Below are 18,016 nucleotides of genomic sequence, written 5' to 3'. Positions count from 1 at the left end.
CTCCCAACTCCTTTCCATTCTGGTGCATCCACTTGTAGATCCATGTACGTCTTTGTTTTCCTCATCTGAGCTGGAATCTGGCTTAAAACTGTACAGCTGAAGAGCTCTAACATTGTTTACTATTTTCGATTTACGTTAGAGGTGTGAGGGGCTATAAGATAGCAGGAGAAAGTGTAAATGTAGAGCTCTCTGCAACAAGAATTTGAGGGGGTTGCTTCTCACCAACAGTCCCACCCACAACTTGGAGGCAAATTTCTAATAACTAATACTGCTCTGCAGAAACTATAGCCTCATTTCCACTGTCCCCTCTGGTATTTTGAGCATTTCCATTCTAAAATGGACCCATTAAACAGTACCAAACCGTACCTCTTGAGGGCCCCCCCATCGGTTGTAGGTCCATTAAAAAGTGGAACAGAACAGTTGGAACTATCCATTGATTTGCAGAAAAGTGAAGACGACATTAGAGAGCGCCATTATAGTGCTTGTTTAAGCCGACGTTTTCCAACGGCGGCAATCTTCTTTCAAACAACATGAAATTTCTTTTTCAAAAAGTAAAGCAATAAAAATACGAGCTGCTGAAAGACCTCGGTTGTTGTTGCTTATTTAGTTGTCGCACTACAATGACATGCTAGCAGTCTACACCAAGCATACGCTGTGAAAACAAACCGCTCAGTGGAAAAACTCACCAGAGGTAATTGGTCCAGACTACTCCTTACTGGACTGGACAGCTCAGTGAAAACGAGGCTTAAGTCTTAGAAAATGACACAGCGTTTTTTGATTTTGCCTAAAAACTTTATAATCATAATTAAAAGACCTCTAAGAACACTTTTTGCCCTTGTAATATCTTACTTGGTTCCAGGTGACCCCAACCTTATATTGACGTGATATCCCCCCCGTGACAAATGTGGTTGAAGGTGGACAGGATTTCATGTCTGCCATAGACATCAGTGAAAAACAAAAATCATTAAAAAAAAAAGTTCAGTCTTGTGGGGTCCAGATGACCCCCCTCCTAACCTCAAGATACCTAGGATAGCACAAGAGTCAAAATAGGTCAAAAGATGATCAGAGTGGGACGTCACAGAGTTGCCACATTTTAGATATTTAAGTTTTGCAGGATTTAGTTGAAAATGTTTTTATTTTTATTCTAGTATTATTGTCAGATTGAAAATTTAAGCAACTTAATCAGCAATTTAAGTGAAATTTTATCACTTGTTTTAAAAGTGTAGCTTCTCTTTTTTGTACATCAACCAGTACCTGTGTGGGAGGGAGAAACTGGCTCCATGACAACACCAGTACACACCAGGGTTGTGCGTAGGCTCACATTTAGACAGACGGACGGCCCTTTGAGCTAAGGCGGACCGCGGGTTCCCATGCTGTCACAGAGGTGAGATGTTTGCCGAGCCTGTGTTTGCCCTGCTCTCCAGAGTTGCCGCCTGGCTGCCCTCCACTGCAACTCCTTTTCCACTGGCAAAGGAGCTAGGAGCAGACCAGCTTTGATATGTATATACACACCAAAGAGAGGCTGCAAATTTCGTATGCAGTGGTAGAGTCTAAAAGACTTTCTTCTGACTTCTTTTCCCAGACCAGTCACAGGAAAAACTATATATCCATTTTTTTCTTTGGTTAGTCTGGGGGCATAGGTGAGGCTTGTTTGGACTCCTTGGAGGTCAGAGTGTCATGGAGGGGGCTGACCTTACAACACCCATATGGACTGATTTGGTTTTACTGCACAGCTTAAAATAAGCAAACAGTGATCTACTTTTAACTTTTTAAAGATATATAAGATATATATTTATGTTTTAGTTAGATTTGTTTCCAGACCATATCCTGCCAGCCATTTCTTTATGTATTTCAATGAAATCTGGATAGAAACCTTTATTTTTGGTTCTCTTTCAAGCCAAAAATTAAGTATAAAAAGGAGTTTTTGAACATCTGATACTTTATCTAAAAAAAAAAACACTTTAGCTTTAGTAAAAACTGTTTTAATCCGGTGCTCATGATTGTAGCAAGATTTTTCTCTCTCTGACCAAATTTAAGACTTCCTCTGTCATTTTTTCAACTCATCGTTTTATTGACTTGGACCCGAGTGTTTGTAGTTCTCATGTCAACAACGCCACAGAGCATGGTGTTCTAAAAATCCCAGACATTCCTTGTGCATTCAGTTTAAGTTTTTAGTATTTTTAAAATATTCTTGTGACATTTTTCTGATGATACAATACATGGATAAAGAAAATTAAGCTACAAATGGCATTTCTGCGTATTTTGGAGATGTCGGGAAGTAGAGGAGAATTTTTAATGAACTCCTGTTGCTCTGCTAAAAACTGTCCTAGAAAACAAGACCTTTTTTAAAAAAAAATTGTCCTAAAACTGCATAATCATAATATTCATAAGACCACTGGGATTGTTTTGAAAATTGTTCAAAAGATGATTGGAGCGAGCCTTTAAAATTACGTATTTGTTTGTGTATTTTTGAGGACCCACAATCTCTCTCTTCCTTTGCGATTGATGTATTGGGAACTCCGGATTTAGACACTGTCAACAAGAGATCAATGCTTTTCATTTTAGAATAAGCAAGGAGAGTGCTAAGTCTGAGGCATAAGTCTAGTTAGGCTTGCTTTTCACAAGGAAAGTGACACATTTTCATCAAGCTTAAGGATTTATTTTTTATCCTCACATGCTGCATATCAGCCGGTCAGGATCTTATACATCCCCTGATTGTCCCATATATATTTTTCCATACCGCTCACATGGGTGGAAGGTGGTTAGAATAATGGCACGGTGGATAAATCTCTCACAAAAGGGCCGTGTAACCCAGGATGCTGTTTTTATGTGTTAAGCCCTTTTAGGATAATTTGTGAGAGTCAGCGAGTGCACAGTTATGCCCAGAATAGGCAAAACTGTGCACTGTGCTGGGTCAATAAAGTAGGTCTGAGTGAGACAAACAGACTTAAGTTTTTCCTGCAGGGAAAAAACACCAGCATATATTAATTAGGGCTTTTGTAGTTTGCTTTGCATGCACTCCATGTAGTGCATGTGTGTGCATGGGAGAGGGAGCGATGGGCGAACAGCTGCATTGATTTGTTGTTGTTTGAGTACTCGGAGCAGAAATGTAAGCCGTGGGAACACCTGGAAAATTGGAGAGGAGGCGGCGGCGGTGTCAGCTCTGCCGCTGGCTCTGAACCAGGCATACGTGCACGCACAAACTCGCACATCACACATGTGTGAGGGCAGCCTGGGATCCCAATCAGCAGCACTTAACAAAGCTTTCCTCTTTCTCCCTTTAATCGCAGGCTGAATTTGTCACTGCGGTGTCGAATTTCTGATAAGCGCTTTGACTGAGAGAGGCAAGGCGGGTGCGTGGGGGGGCAAAATGGATGCACCTGCTAACAAATGAAATCAAACCACTCCATCTTCATTTCCTCTTTTTCCACCAGCTGGAACAATGCTACCTCACTTTAGCTCTCAGCACATTGAGTTATTTCCCACTAAGCAGGAAGATGGCTCACTTCTCTTACAGTAAAATAGTGAGAAGAAGCTCTGGGGTCTTTTACCTCTAAAATGCAGCAGTGGTGAATGTCTAACAATAAATAAACTTTAGGAAACTTGTTCCTCAAGTGTGATTGTTTCTGTATAGAACTACTGCCACTAGTTGAATCTGGCCCTCTCCGGCTCTGGTCAGGTGGTTGTCGTCACTCCACATTGCGCTCAGACTGTAGGTTTTTGTTGGTCTGGTGTTTGTGCCTAACCTTGACATTTCAGCGATGCACCACACGCCGCCATCTGACACGGCCGCACGTGACTCAGCACATTGTTGTCTGGAGTGATGTGACTAACTGTGATAACAAGGATGCTGAGGCATCACAGAGGAGATAAAAGAAGCACTGTTTATCTCGCCTGAATGCCATGATCACCAAGGCGCTGACAGTCAGGATTGACTGTTTATACATTTGATTAAACACCACCTTTGTGGTAGAATTATTATTTTATTTAAGTGTTTAGAAGGAGTTTAATCACCAACTAAAATCTCCCCAGAGGATTTTTTTTTGTTTGTTTTTTACCTTGTTTTTTTCCCCTTGAGTCGTTCAGGGCTGTCATTTCTGATAGTAGCTTGACTTATTCCTGCCTGAATAATGCCCAGCTGCTGGCTGTGGTCTCGGTGGATTCGCCGTAGATAAATAAATAACTAGACTGACATTCCCCGCTTTGCATCGCCTCTGTTTTGGCAGGCCATCCACACCAGATTTTCTATCAGGTGTAAACATGTCTGTCAAACTGCACAGTCAGGGGCTGCACAAGCACCTTGGCATTCTCGATGGCGCTCTGGCACCGCCGGTCTTTTCTGTCTGCACACCTGACCTTGGCTAAACTTGACATGATGGAGCTTTTCCCTTCATATATATGTGTGTCTGTGGGGTAAAGCTGGTTTTAAACTTTAGTGGTTGTTGGTGAAGCAAAGTTCTCCTCTGGTTGTGACCATGAGTCATATGTGAAAGTGAGGCCAGAGGGGGACCAGCTTGACCGCTGCTCCAATCGTATCATCAGCTGTTATTCTTGTTGAAAAAGGCTCCAAATATGACAGAGGAGTGGAGAGAGAGTTTCCTTTTAGTTGTGTTGCCTCACTTTCTGACTGCAGACCCTTCTTTCTGTGTCTTTACAAGAATGCAGCCGATCCAGTTGTGGACTTTGCAGTATTCTTGAGGCGTGCTGTCTCGCTGCCTTCCCCCTACACTGCCTCGCCTCACTTCAGGGAACTGTCAATTTTTCATCACTCAGTTATGAAGCATTCGCCCTGCCTCCCGGTCTCTTCACTTATTCTAAAGAAGTATCTGTCTTCTCTCTTTCCCACACTACCGGCACAGATTCCTCGCTTGACAGTTTTACCGCTGACAATCTCGCAATTTGGAAACCACCATTGAACTGACTTTCAATTTTGCTGCTAGCTGGGTTTGGCTTGGTTGACTTCTCTTCATTTTTACACTCGGTGCTTACAATCACGGCCGTCCTCCATCCGGATCCTTTCTCTTGTGGCTTGAGATAATACCCTGCACTGCTTCCTGACAAAAGTCAACTGGCCATCCCAAATCCCTGGGGTTATTGGGATTTATTGACTGACATGCTGAACTAGTCTAACATGCTTCCAGCCTTTGGCAACTCCTTGTTTCTACGACTGTGGTATATAACTCTTAATGGGCCACTAAAGGCCACACCAAACAGTCTCTTCTTCTTAGCGTGCTCTGAGCCAAGGCTTTTTCCTACTCCTCCTTTGTGCAGAATGCTCTAGCTTGGTATTAAAGAATAAAAAAGCCATTCTAATCTCCTGCCCCGTTTTCTTTTTTATCCTATTCAGACGCTCGGCTTGAAAGAAAAGTGATTTCACTCCGTGTCCCTGAGAGAATCAACACAGTGAAGTTCTATTGAATTTCTGCTTCAATATTTTTTTCCTTGGCTCTATTTCAGACTTGTAACCTGGGGGTAAACATGCAATTAAAATACCAGCTATCTGATGTCTTCTGCTACCTTCACTTCATCTGCTGTAAGAGCCTCCCATCTACACACAAGGGACTCTCCTCTTTTATATTTACTTTATAAATGATAGAAAAAAGCAGGAAATAATTAATTGACCTATATTTTGTATTTTTTTTACAATTTTTAATTAATATTCTGTTTCATGCTCTTAATGAGCTCGTGTGAAATCTGTGGGTGAACGTTTGGAATGATTTTCTTCCTTTTAGTTTCCGTTGTGGTAAATGATTTCAGCTAAACATTTTCTGAGGAAATGCAGCTGCTTGGTATCATTTTTCTGTCTCCCGCACTCTTCCTTTGATTCTTTTTACTTTTTTTTTTAACCACTGAATGACATTTCTTTTTCCCCACTGAGGGATGAAAAGAAAATATAGGTCAGCTTTTATGGGAACAATTTGACACATGACACAAGCCATGCGCATCACTTGCTCAAGTCCTGCTTTGTTTGCAGACTTTTATTTGTCTGCTATGAAACTGACACAGTTATTCACACTTTTATTGGGGCTCTATAAGTAGCTGGCGAAGACTTGCCGAGTCACGCAGGCCCTAGTAAAGGCTTGGAGATCTCTGTGATGTTCTTCTGCGTGGATTGTGAGACGTCTGGCTTAACTCCATCAGACTGACCCCTGTGCAGCGGGTTTTGTGGGACTCTGCAGACTCAGCTCCATCGCCACACATGCTTGTCTTTAAGCTATTAGTTTATTGTGATGGGTTGGGTCAGACGTCAGTCAGTCAGGACTCTGGTCGGTCACGTGCTGATGATGACTTGCAAAGTCCCCATCTGGATCTGATGATGTCAGATGGAATCATTCAGCTTCTGATACAAATATAGAATATAGTTAAAAGCTTCTGCTGGTGTGTCTGTGCCTCTTTAGGAAGTGCTTGTGTGTGACTATGTTCATTGGTTCAGATAGTTCACTCACCTGAACTCTGACCAAACATGTGAACCTCGATCCCTTTGAAAGCAAGGGTCCCAGTACACATGATGATGAAGTGAAGTGAGTAGATTAAAGGTTGCTGCAATTATCTTTTGACTGATTTTCAAAACGTTTTCAGTCATCTTTTAATCAGAATTATACCAAAATGAAAAAAAAAACCTGCATTGTTTTCTAGAATATAGTTTCAGAAGAGCAGCAGGAGTTCATCAGAAATTCACCTCTTAAGGTTAGCGTGGAGTAAGCCCACCTCCTCTTCCCATCATCCATCTCACAACCCCAACCTAACATTAGTGTGCAACAAAAATGGTGAGCAATATCGGAGCTATCCACTTGTACAGTTTTGATCCAGATTCTAGCTTCTAGACGAGGAAAACAAAGACGTTCATGGATCTATTTGTCTACAAGTGGATGCATCAGCATGGATCGGAGATGGTGGCCTGCCGATTGTAGATTTTATGTAAAACTGGAAGATTTTTCATATGTCAATTTTTCATCTGCTCCTGATTCTCAACAATTCAATAAAGAAATACTCAGAAATGCTATTTTAATCTAAATGTTCTTTATATATTCCGTCCATCATAAAAAAGAGCACAAAAACATGTTAAAGAACATCATTAACCCGATTTTTAATGGAGTGGGTCTTTAATTACTTGAGCGCTGTAAATTATGATTAAGTTTGCGACTCAAAAAATTCTAAAATATCTCAGAATAAGTTAACCAGAGCAAATACCTTATAAAAAGAGGTACAGGAACTTCTTACTACGTTATTTGATTTGATTTGTTGGTTTATTTTGTCTTAAAATAGTAGAAATAATCCAATAAAGAAAATAAATAACAAAACCTATATTTCTAACTCATTTTGATATTAAGTATTGATCAGAAAAGAAATAAAAACAAACTTCTTGACACTGTTCATAATCATAATTATTTGCAGGTATGCACACAGAAATAGACAAGTCACATTAGATTCATTATAATGATTACCAATTAAAGTCAAAGAGTTTGATTTCTTGCTTGAACGGGAGTAGTAAAAAATTGATTTAATATTTCCACCTCTTAATATCCATTTTAACCTGAACTAGCTGTAACCAGCTGATTTTCTTCTTCTTGCCCTTTTCCATGCCTTGGATGGGCAATTTTGCCTCCTAGTGAATGTCGTTTGAAGCTTATAGAAAATTCTTGGCAGTTTTTTGGTTCACTTTTGAGAGCACTGCATGTGAAAGCAAACCAAACCAGATGAAGGCGTAAAATTTATTGGCATTATCCGCCCATTGGAACCGAGTCTGCAGGATTATCCTTGTGTGAAAGCAGCCTTGGTGCATTTGAAGTCTCGGTGGCAGCGCCGCCGATAAGCGAGTCAGTAGACGTCAGGCTTATGTCTGTCGGGTTTCATCTCCTCCTGCTCTGCGCTGTAAAGCAGAGTGTCAGCTTGTGCATTACCATAGGCTGACCTTTGCCGCCGCACTCCCCACTCCACAGTTTTTTGACATTCAGGGGCGCTGTGAGGGAAGCAGGAGGGGGATGGCCTGTAGGCTGTTTTTTGCCTGTAGCGCATTGACATGTGTGATCTCCCGACAAATATTCTGATGGTATATTTTACTTTACATAGTTTAAGTCTTCCCTCACTGTTTTTTAAAGACATCCCTCTAACTATTATAAAGTTTTCCTCACCTCATACCTGCTTGTTGTCAAAGAGATCACTGTTATCTTTGTTTGAATTCAACTTGATAAAGGAGGGAGAGAAGACTAGAAATCTTGCCTGCTGACATCAAGGCTCCATGTACCTAAAATCCTTCCAAGGCCGAAGGGAAAAGAATAACATATCAGCCCAATTAAAGTTAATGCATGGTGACACGCTGAATCGAGGGCAGGGATTGCTGCCATATGGCAGTCCAGGCTGTAAATCAGAAAGCAGGGGGAAAGGGAGGAGGATGAGGGAGTGGGAGGCAGAGTAACGAGAAAAAGTGATGCAGCATCAACCAGACAGAGCTTTTCCCTGATTCTCAGAACCGTCTCCGCCGCACTCAGCTTACCACCCACAAATACCACCCCCCGCCACCCTGTCCCTGCAGCATCACAAGGTGCAACGCCCTCAGGTATCTGCGTCTTACTGGCAGCTTCATTAAGCCTTGTTTTTTCTTCTCTTCCCTGGGAGGATTTAAATGAGCTGTCATCCTGACCTTTTTGAGGTCCTGCTTTTTAAAGCATGTTCAGCCCCCCGCTGCCCCGAACCCGCCACCCGTCTTTTTTTTTCTATCCTCCCTGCTCTTCCCTCCCGCTTTGTCACTCTTTCTTCCACTTGTCTCTTCTCTCTTCAGGGGGTAAGATACTTTTAAGCCGTCACCCTGCGGCAAACAGGCATGCCAAGGTTGTTTTGTGTGTAATTGCCTTTCTGGTAGAAGCTGTTTGTCTGCGCACACTTGCAGCCTTCCTCTGACGCCGCACAGCAAATGGGGAGGGCACGGACTCTGCAGACTTAATTTCCTCCCTGACTGTTCTACAGTGCTGATTAAGCAGGCATCTGTGGTGTTTTGAATACAGCAGTAAGCCAAGTGGAACATGCTAACTGTTCTGTGTCTTCGTGTCCAGCCTTTACGGGAGCTTAAAGACCCACTCAGATGAAAATTGTGTTTTTTGGGGTTTTTAACATGTTCTTGTGGCGCTTTTGTTGTGATGGAGGACATATCTAAGGAAGCTTAGGCTTAAAAATGCATTTATGAGTATTTATTTATTCAAATTGCTGTTATTCAGGCACCAATGACAAAAAGACATATCAAGCCTCATTTCCACTGACCGGTTTGGTCTGGTATTTTGAGGGTTTCCATTGTAAATTGGACCTATTAACCCCTATGCTACCCTAGGCATGTTTACATTAAAAGGAATGGTCGGGTCCTCTGGACCCCATAAGAGAGCAGGTGGGTTAAACAGTGCCGACCCGTACCGCTTGTTGGCCCCATCTGTTGTAGGTCTTTAGAAAAATGGAACAGGACAGTTGGAGCTGGTGTTGCTACCTGTTGGTTGACAGAAGAAAGCACCAGTATAGCACTAAGCTAGTGTTTCTGTTTTCCTCTTACGGTGTTATTCTTCTTTGCCCCCCGCAATCTTCTTTTAATCAACATTAAATTCCTGTTATACAGAAAAAGACTTGCTGCTGGATGACCTACGTTGTTGTTGTTGTTTTTCTAGTCATCGCACTACAATGACGCAATGACACACTAGTGTCTACACCATGCATGCGCCGTCAAAACAAACCGCTCAGTGGATGCGAGGCTTAACTGAGCAGAAACGCTTGCCCGAATTAACTGGAACGTATCGTACCACTTTTGACCGGACCGCTCAGTGGAAACAAGGCTTTAGTGATGCTGGGCGGACCATAAGCCCCCTGCTCCGCTCTATTCTGATGCATCCACTTGTAGACAACAGATCCGTATACGTCTTTGTTTTCCCCGTCTGAGCTGATATTTGGATCAAAACTGTACAGCTGGATATCGCTTGCCATTTTTTCTGCACTGGTAATGTAAGCTTGGGGTTGTGAGGGGCTGCAAGCTTGTGGGGGGAGAGTGTAAGCAGATGGATGACATGAAGTAGGGGTGGGGCCAACACTTCCACCCACAACTCGGAGGCAAATTTCTAATGAAAAATCATAATCAAATAACCACTGTGAATGCATTAAAAAATGATCGGAGGGGGACTTTTCAGCTGTTTTTATGCATTACCTCTCACCCATTAACCACAATCAAGGGCTCTTTGAAGACTGCCATATTGGTTGTAGTGCTCTTTTTAGTTAAATGTTTTTTTAAACATGATCTGCAGGTGTAGGACCCAACCAGATTACTAATGCACAGGGGGTAGGGGTTGAATTGAGGCCTCCAGTCCCTGCAGCCCAGCCTGCCCCGTTTTACTTCAGCTGTTTGATGTGTAATTTAAGTTTTTATTGGCATCAAATGTCACCTTACCTGATGCTGCAGGTGTGAATCAGTTTCCAATTGAAAGCTAAATGTGTCTCCCGCAGCTCTGTGCCTTCAGGGACCAGTTACAGAGTCTTATTAGTCCAGACCCAGCTTCTGTATCGCCACGCACCATGTGCTGCCCTGCAGTCACGTCTGACCTCTCTCCTTTTCTGTTCTCTCTGCAGTGTGAGGAGAAGTGTGTCCCATGTTGCATTAGTGTCTGTGTGAAATGCTGGCCTGTCTGCCAGGGCCAGGTGACCTCCCCCTCCAGCTTCTCCCCCACACGCAGATGAACACTGGACTTCTGAAATGTAAGTACTGACCTCGCACAACCCTCAGCTCAGCTGTTCAGTTTTACTGACCGCTCTCCCGCTCTGACCCATCCTCCTGCAGTGCTGGAGAAAAGGTTTCTGCTTTTCCAGAACCACAGATCCGCCTTTTAAGAGCGAAAAGCACGGTTAATGTGCTAACGAATGGCGATCTGGCTGCCTGGTTTCATGTGCTTACAACACTACAATCTCCATCAAGTGTTTCACACAACCATCTCGCCTCCTTTTCACAATTAGGAAGAGTTAGTTACTGTCAGACTGGCAGACAGATTGCGGATGAATGGTTTTGCCCCAGTGATCCTGTAATATAAGATGCAATCTGTTGTCCTGGTTTAACAGACTTGTCAGTTCTTGCCAGTTGAAGTCAATGTGCTTGAGTTTTACAACTTAACTGCTGAAAAAACGGAGAATTGTGTGGACTAGCAGAACAAGAGAAAAGTGGGGGTCAGCAATCACCACAGAGAGCTGAGTCTCACTGAACAGAAATAGGGGGAAGCTGGTGTTTCACTTTTAACTGACTCTTCACATATTTCATGTCAAAAGTTTCCAGCCGATGCCAAGTGACATCCTTTAGTTTAGCGTTGAATAGTGTCCGATAAGTTGTTCAGCCAATCAGTCTCAAGAATCCAAGTCTTCCTCGGCCCTTACCTCCCCGAGTGGAGACTCCTCCCCAGCCTGACCCATTTCTGCATGTTTTTTGTGTTGTTGTTGTGAAATGTTCCTGCTCATCAAGACTGTAATTTCAGAATCACAGTAATCAGTCAACCCCCAGGAGATCAGCGAGTGTGAGGGAGTCTGCTAAGTGCCAGCGTCTGTTGCCTCCCTCAGGCAGGCCTGTGACATGGTGCAGCCATCAAGCAGAGTCTGCTCCTCCTCTACGCCTCACACTAAGACACATTAGAGCACAAGGCACAACCAGAGTTCAATTTGTTTTTCTGTCCAACGCTGTAATCCGTTTAGGTGATGGAGCATGCTTCCCATTGCACGGCCATTCCTGGAAGTGTAATTTCAATCCATTTTTTCCTCTTATCAGTCCTTCGTAATGCATTTCCTTTTCATCTGTTCTTCAAACAGACACTGTGTTACATCAAAAGCCGCAGATCCGTATTTCATTTAGAAGTAATTATTTTATCTCAGAGCCAGTAAAAAATACTGTTCGTTCTCAGGTTGCTGATCGTAGTCCAGATCAGCGCCTGCATGTTAGCGGTCTGTGCAGACTTTGACAGCCTGACTCCATCCATCCATCCATACCTCACTCACTCACTCACTCACTAAATCCTCTTGGGTCATGGGGTTGTTGGAGCCTACCCCTACATGTGAGGAAGATGACGGGTGAGGCACTGCTTCATCTGCCTCCCCCGACCGCATGTCCCTGGTTTAAACGTATTTCAAAAAGGAAGTAAAAGCTCAGAACCGATCCAAAACCCGGTCAAATTATATACACCCCCATAAAGCAACTTTTGTCCACAAAGTCAGAATAAAAACCGCCCTGTTGAGCCGGAAACCGCCTAATCTAGTGACAATGCATCTGCTAGCTGACTTGCGAGTCTCTCGACTTGGTGTTGACTGGAATATACCATTGTTGCAGAAAGACAGGGAGGACAAAACACAAAACATGATCATTCTTATGCCATTTCAGTGATGTGGGATGCTATTTATGATGGGCTTAAATAATCATGGGCGTAACATTTGTTTTAGATACTTTTATTAAGTGTTCATCTCAGGGCCCCCAGAGTGTTGGGGGCCCCAGGTGATCACCTACCTTTGCCTAATGGTAAGTCCTCCCCTACTTAAGAGGCTTAATGTAAAATGTCAATGTGGTGCAAATCTCACGGCTCTTCTATCCAGACTTTCTCTTTTAGACCTCTATTCCGAAAAATTTAAGACTTGGTGTCTTAATTATCGCTGGACACAAGCCGCGATTATTCATTTATCCTCCATGATCAATTTTCAAACAATTCTCAAATTTTCTCGAATTAAAGGGGAACATTATCCATACGTCACTACCAAGTCCCTGACTAGACAAAATTCAATCTGGTTTAATTTTCAATGCGAGTTCAGTGGGTGTGAATTTTGTACGTAGAGCCTGAAAATGTTTGTAGAAACCTGCGTAGCTATACTGTTCAAAACTTGAAACGTGCTTTCACCACAAAAGCAGTTTCAAATTTGATTTGAGATCAATAACTCATCAGCTTCTCCAAGAAATCTGAATCTGTTTAAAAATCTTTGCGTCTAAGTTCCTCCGATTAGCAGGCTGGCTCCCTGTTGTGTGTAAATGTGAAAGAAAAAAAAAATAAATGCAGTTTTAATTGGGGAGAAAAAACAGAGAAAAACTAAAATTACGTTATAAAAAGTCCTATTCCTGAAAGTGAGTTGTTTTTTGTTCCTTTTATACCAAACAAACTGAGCTCCTTTAAAAGTGAATGATCTTTTCAGTATTTCTTTAAAAGCTGTATTATTGTACCATCAACATCATTTTACTGTAAAAGTGCAGAAACCCGAAAAAGAAACTCAAGTCATGTCTAATTTGACGTGAAGACCTCAGATCTAATTTCCTGCTCATGTGCGAAAACTGCAGTTTATAGCAGCATGAGCTTCTGCTCCCTGCTGCTCAATGAAAACAGTAGTTTGAATAAAAGAAACCCTAATTAGTGCCTGCTGACTGTGCACTTGTGTTCCAATCAGTTTGCTAGCAGCAGGATAATTAGTGTTCGGCCAGAGTGGCCCTTTTTCTGCAGCTTCCTCACCGCGAACGTGCCCAGCAGGAGATCTCGGAGATGATGCGCTCCTTGCCACTGGCAGCCACTTACAAACTTTGCTCATATTCCTTATTAACCCTCCATTAATGTTTAAGCTCTAGCTAATCTAGGTTTCAGGTTGAGGTTGAAATGCTAATAAGATACATTTGCTTACCGGAACTCGTGCTCAGCTGCTGACAGAAGCTATTACCAGATCTGAGGTCCATTTCTACTGCCCTACTTTAACTGCTAATTTGTGGCGATAAAGACTTACATTTTTTTATTGGATGCTTGCTCCATTTTTCTTATTTTTTTTGTATTAAAATGTTAGTTTGAGAGCATGTTTTTTAAAAATTGATTTTGAGATGGTTGTTTTTTAAAGGAATGTAAACTTTTGGTTCAGTAAATGCTTGTTTACTGGCCTTGGATGATTTCAGGCTTGCAGACACTGCTGGAGACCTGTTTAAATGTAAATACATTAGTTGATGGGGACTGCCCTGGAACAGTCAAGGCTGCTTCATACTATATGAAAGTGAAACACTGTCTTCCACTAACAGCGATTATAGAAAATGTTGTGCAGTTTTTGTCTCACAAACCAAAATATCAAGGAGCTATCTTTTGTTCACCACACCACCAAAGCTGCTTTCATCTGCTGTTTCACAACTATTGTGTGGTTGGTGGTCAACGCAGATAGTGGATTGACGTGCATGCCGGACAAAGAGGAGCTGAACCGTGAGATCAAACCTAGATTTGACAGACGTCTCTATTTTGACTCTTCGTTTCTTTACCTTCAGCAGAAAATACAACCTAAAAAATGGACAATGAGTAGCATTTGTGTCCTGTGTGACATTCCGACGACTTGTTTGTGGAGTCAAAGGTGTACAAACCAGAGAGACTCTTGGTCTTAGCTGTAAAATGTCTTGTTTCACATGGAAAATGAAGCAGCTTTTAGGACCATTGGGGCGTCCAGGAGACAAGTCTCCTTTTCAGATGTGGCAATTCACTTTTATGTTAGTTTCAGGGTCTAGAGCAGGGGTCTCAAACTCGCGGCCCGCGGGCCATCTGCGGCCCGCAGGATGATAATTTGCGATTAACCACAGGAAAGAAAGGCAGACAGTCTTCTTGGCTAAATCTTCAGAGACAGGCGTTCAGATTCTACTCTTTCATCAGAAACTCGTTTTTGTTTAATCTATTCTCATGTTTGAGAGTATGTATAATTATGTTTGGACCAGTCACTTCCGTTCAGAGCAGCACAGTACAGCTTTGTAGTAGAAAATTCTTGTTAGCCTCCTAAAGCTGTTAATCTGAAGTGTGTGATGTTGGAAAGATCCAATAAAAGCAGCTCCTGCAGTACAGGACGGTACATGTCCATTATGTAAGGTAAGTAATGTAATTAAAGCCACGAGTGGCATTGTACGGTCTGCAAGCACTACCTGCCCTCACCCTTACCGCCCCTTTTGACCTGCCCTCTCTGGCTGCTACAGGGCTCTCACTCTCCACTTCTAACCTTGTCGCCCTGGTGACAGCTGTAGGTGACAAATTCATTAAAAAAAAAACTTATGTCGGTTTTATCTCCATAGCAATTATTTTATTTTTTTGGTCACCTGACAATGACAAACCGGGCTATTTTCAGAAGAAGCTGCAAAATTAAGTCACAATGCCTTAAATTTATTTTAATCAGTTACCACTTGCTTGTAAATTTTGGTGAGTTTTTTTGTGTGCCAGGGTCAATTTTTTTGCTTAAAGGTGCAGTAAGAAAGAAGAATTGCGCAAAACAATCTGGTGCTTGCAGACCAGGACTGCTGCCGTCCAAATTTAATGTCCAGTCCTTATGTAGAAATGCTGTTCAAACGTCACTTTAGTCCGTGGTCAATAGTTGGTGTGTTCCTGTACCCCACTGCTTTCCACAGAAACTATCAATCTATTCGTTTTCCAATTCTACTTAATCCTGTTTGGGGTCATGGTTTTGCTGCAACCTGTAGCAGCCACTGTTGGGTGAAGATGGGCTACACATTGGGCAGGTCTCCAGTCCATCACAGAGCCACCAAAACTAATTTATTATAATCATTAACGTCTTGTTGCCGCATTTGGTGAGGATGAAGGTAAATGGGTGAGAAAAAAAGACCAGAGCTCCATGATGTCGTATCCTGCCAAGAGGACGACGACCACGAAACTAGAAAACTGGCTTTTAATTGGTCCCGTAAAAACCAGTGGGTTGTGTGAGCACATTGTTTATTTATTAACTGTATATGGTGGAAACGGTGACGTTTCTGTAGAGTTGACAGATTGGTTTGTCTGCAATATTATGTTCTAAAATGAACTTTATGGACATCGCCACGTGGGAACCAGACGACATCAGTAAGCAGTGATTGGGGCGAATAGGTCTGAATGAGCATTTCTATGGCAACCACTCTTACCAATCAGGAGTGAGCCACACCCGCACTACTGAAAGTGGGCTACACAAAATCTGTCAAACGTTTCAAATGTTGAGGTGGGGGCCAGCTGGAGCCACATGCTTTTATTGAGGCATCTGATTGGTCTGTTTATAACTTGAATAACCTGTGATTTTTTTATATATCAAGAAAAAAATGATCAAGAACATGTTAAAGGATGTATCAGATCAAGAATGGTGATTCTGACAAACTAATGACTTGATAATAGCTGATTATTTCTCAATAGAAGTCTATGCGATTTTGGATTCATGAGGTTGGTAGGTACTTCCCTGTTTGGAAAGCAAGGGGTGACTTAGTCTAGCTAATACAAATTTTTTCAAATATTCTCACTCCCAACACATCATATATGGAAGTATGGTTTTGGCCCCCTCCTTTTTGACTTTTTGACATGTTTTTGTGTCCCCAACTCGTCGTTTTTTGATGTTCTGGCTGTTCCCATCAAATCACAGGTCTCCAACCCTTTGGACCCAGCAGTGGACATGGAACTGGTACCAGGTTAGGATCGTTACCTTGGACATGTATCAGTCGGGCACAGCATCACGAGGGTTAAGGACCCCTAATTTGCGTATGCCCTGTCTGTAGCCCGGTACCAAGTGGCCCTGGGATTGGTAACGTTTCGTGGCCTGGAGGTTTGGGACCCCTGAATTAATGGGAACAGCCAGCATGTCAAAAAACGACAACTTGGGGACAAACAAAACATCAAAAAGTGATGCAGAGGGGGCTCAAACCATATCTCCATATATGACGAGTTGGGAGTGCATTGCAAATACACATTCTTCCAAAATGATGAGGAAGGTTCAAGGTGTGATGTGCACCCTCTCTCCTTATTATTTAGCTTAATGAACATAAAAAAAATTCTGTGCGTCTAATATTTGTTTAGCATTTTTTAAATTTTATTTTATTTGTATATTAAAAATCTAAAATTAAGTAAGACTGTTTTAATGTGACTTTGATTTCACCCTGAGACAGACAACAGATACCACCAGCAACACCTCATCCATGCTTCACCAGAGTTTAAGAAAATAAAACGCATGGACTTCATATTCATTCATGTCCATTACTGTCACATTTGGAAACATTATTTCCTACAAAACCATGAATCATTTCTTGTGGGTGGCAGGTGAAAACAACCCGTGTGCTCGTGCTCATTTATCTGCATTTGCTTAGCCTGGCATTTATCGAAGCGACAGACATTGGGCCTCAATGATGGCGGGTGTCAAGCTCCAGCTCCTTGGCCCAGACCCTTGCATTAATGAGGCTGTCATCAGCAGGCTGAACACTTAGTTACAGCAGCCCCCCCTGTGTGCAGCACCAGACCAGCCCCCGCACATAACTGCCCATTGTTTCCTGCTCCGATATAAAGCAGGAATTAATTAGCCAGTTGGCACAAGTCTTGGTGCTGCCGTGTCAGGGGCTCTGTTCAGCTCTGTGCCTCATCCCATAAGCCCAGTCTGAATGCTGAGAGACGGAGCACAACAACCACCACCATATGTGACGGAGCCTTGCCTAAATTTCTGCTATTTCAGATTATGTCTTCATCCAACAGGAAAATACTCATCTATTATGGTGTAACGTCTGACTCACCTGAGCAGAAAACCCCTCGTCAGAGTAGAGAATAAAATTCAGCTCAGTTTTATTAGCACAATGCTCGCCTCAGATCATTTTATAGTATGACGAGCTGATTGAAAGTAAAAGAGCCTGACAGCCGTGTCATAAAACGCTTTCTCTAAAAAGTTACAAGCAATTAACTTGTCTCAGCCATAACATAAGAATCTCACACAAGCCAACACCTAAATGAAGCAGTCTCACATGAACAAACAGGAAGGCATGTTCCTATTGTCACTTTGTTAAATTTAGACACTGTGCTTAGCAGGTGTAACAAATGGCTTCGAGCTGAGACCTGGGAGGTATTCCGGCAGATCAGAGATGCTGCTTCTGTGCCTGATTGCTTGTCGGCTGTCATGGAGCTCTGCATCCTTTTTTTTCCTCTCCCCATAGCAGCCACAGGGGACCATCCCTGCCGCTCTTATTCTTTGTTTAGTTTGTGATTCATTCCAACATCAGAGCCGACCCTCAGATGCTCAC

The 18,016-nt window shown here is 42.5% G+C and overlaps 1 protein-coding gene across 1 annotated transcript in view; it reads left to right on the top strand.

Moving 5' to 3' along the window:
* The window catches only part of fam222ba (family with sequence similarity 222 member Ba), a 34,224-nt gene that overhangs the window by 12,499 nt on the left and 3,709 nt on the right, over window positions 1-18,016 (top strand). Inside the window, exon 2 of the mRNA XM_024266086.2 lies at window positions 10,597-10,722. Coding sequence (XP_024121854.1) covers window positions 10,641-10,722 — 82 coding nt within the window. The 5' untranslated portion in view covers window positions 10,597-10,640. The remainder of the gene's footprint in view (window positions 1-10,596; window positions 10,723-18,016) is intronic.

This window comes from Oryzias melastigma, linkage group LG14, assembly GCF_002922805.2.
Source record: "Oryzias melastigma strain HK-1 linkage group LG14, ASM292280v2, whole genome shotgun sequence".
NCBI lineage: Eukaryota > Metazoa > Chordata > Actinopteri > Beloniformes > Adrianichthyidae > Oryzias > Oryzias melastigma.
Note: the sequence above shows the minus strand (reverse complement) of the source record. Positions and strands in the feature narration are given on the sequence as shown.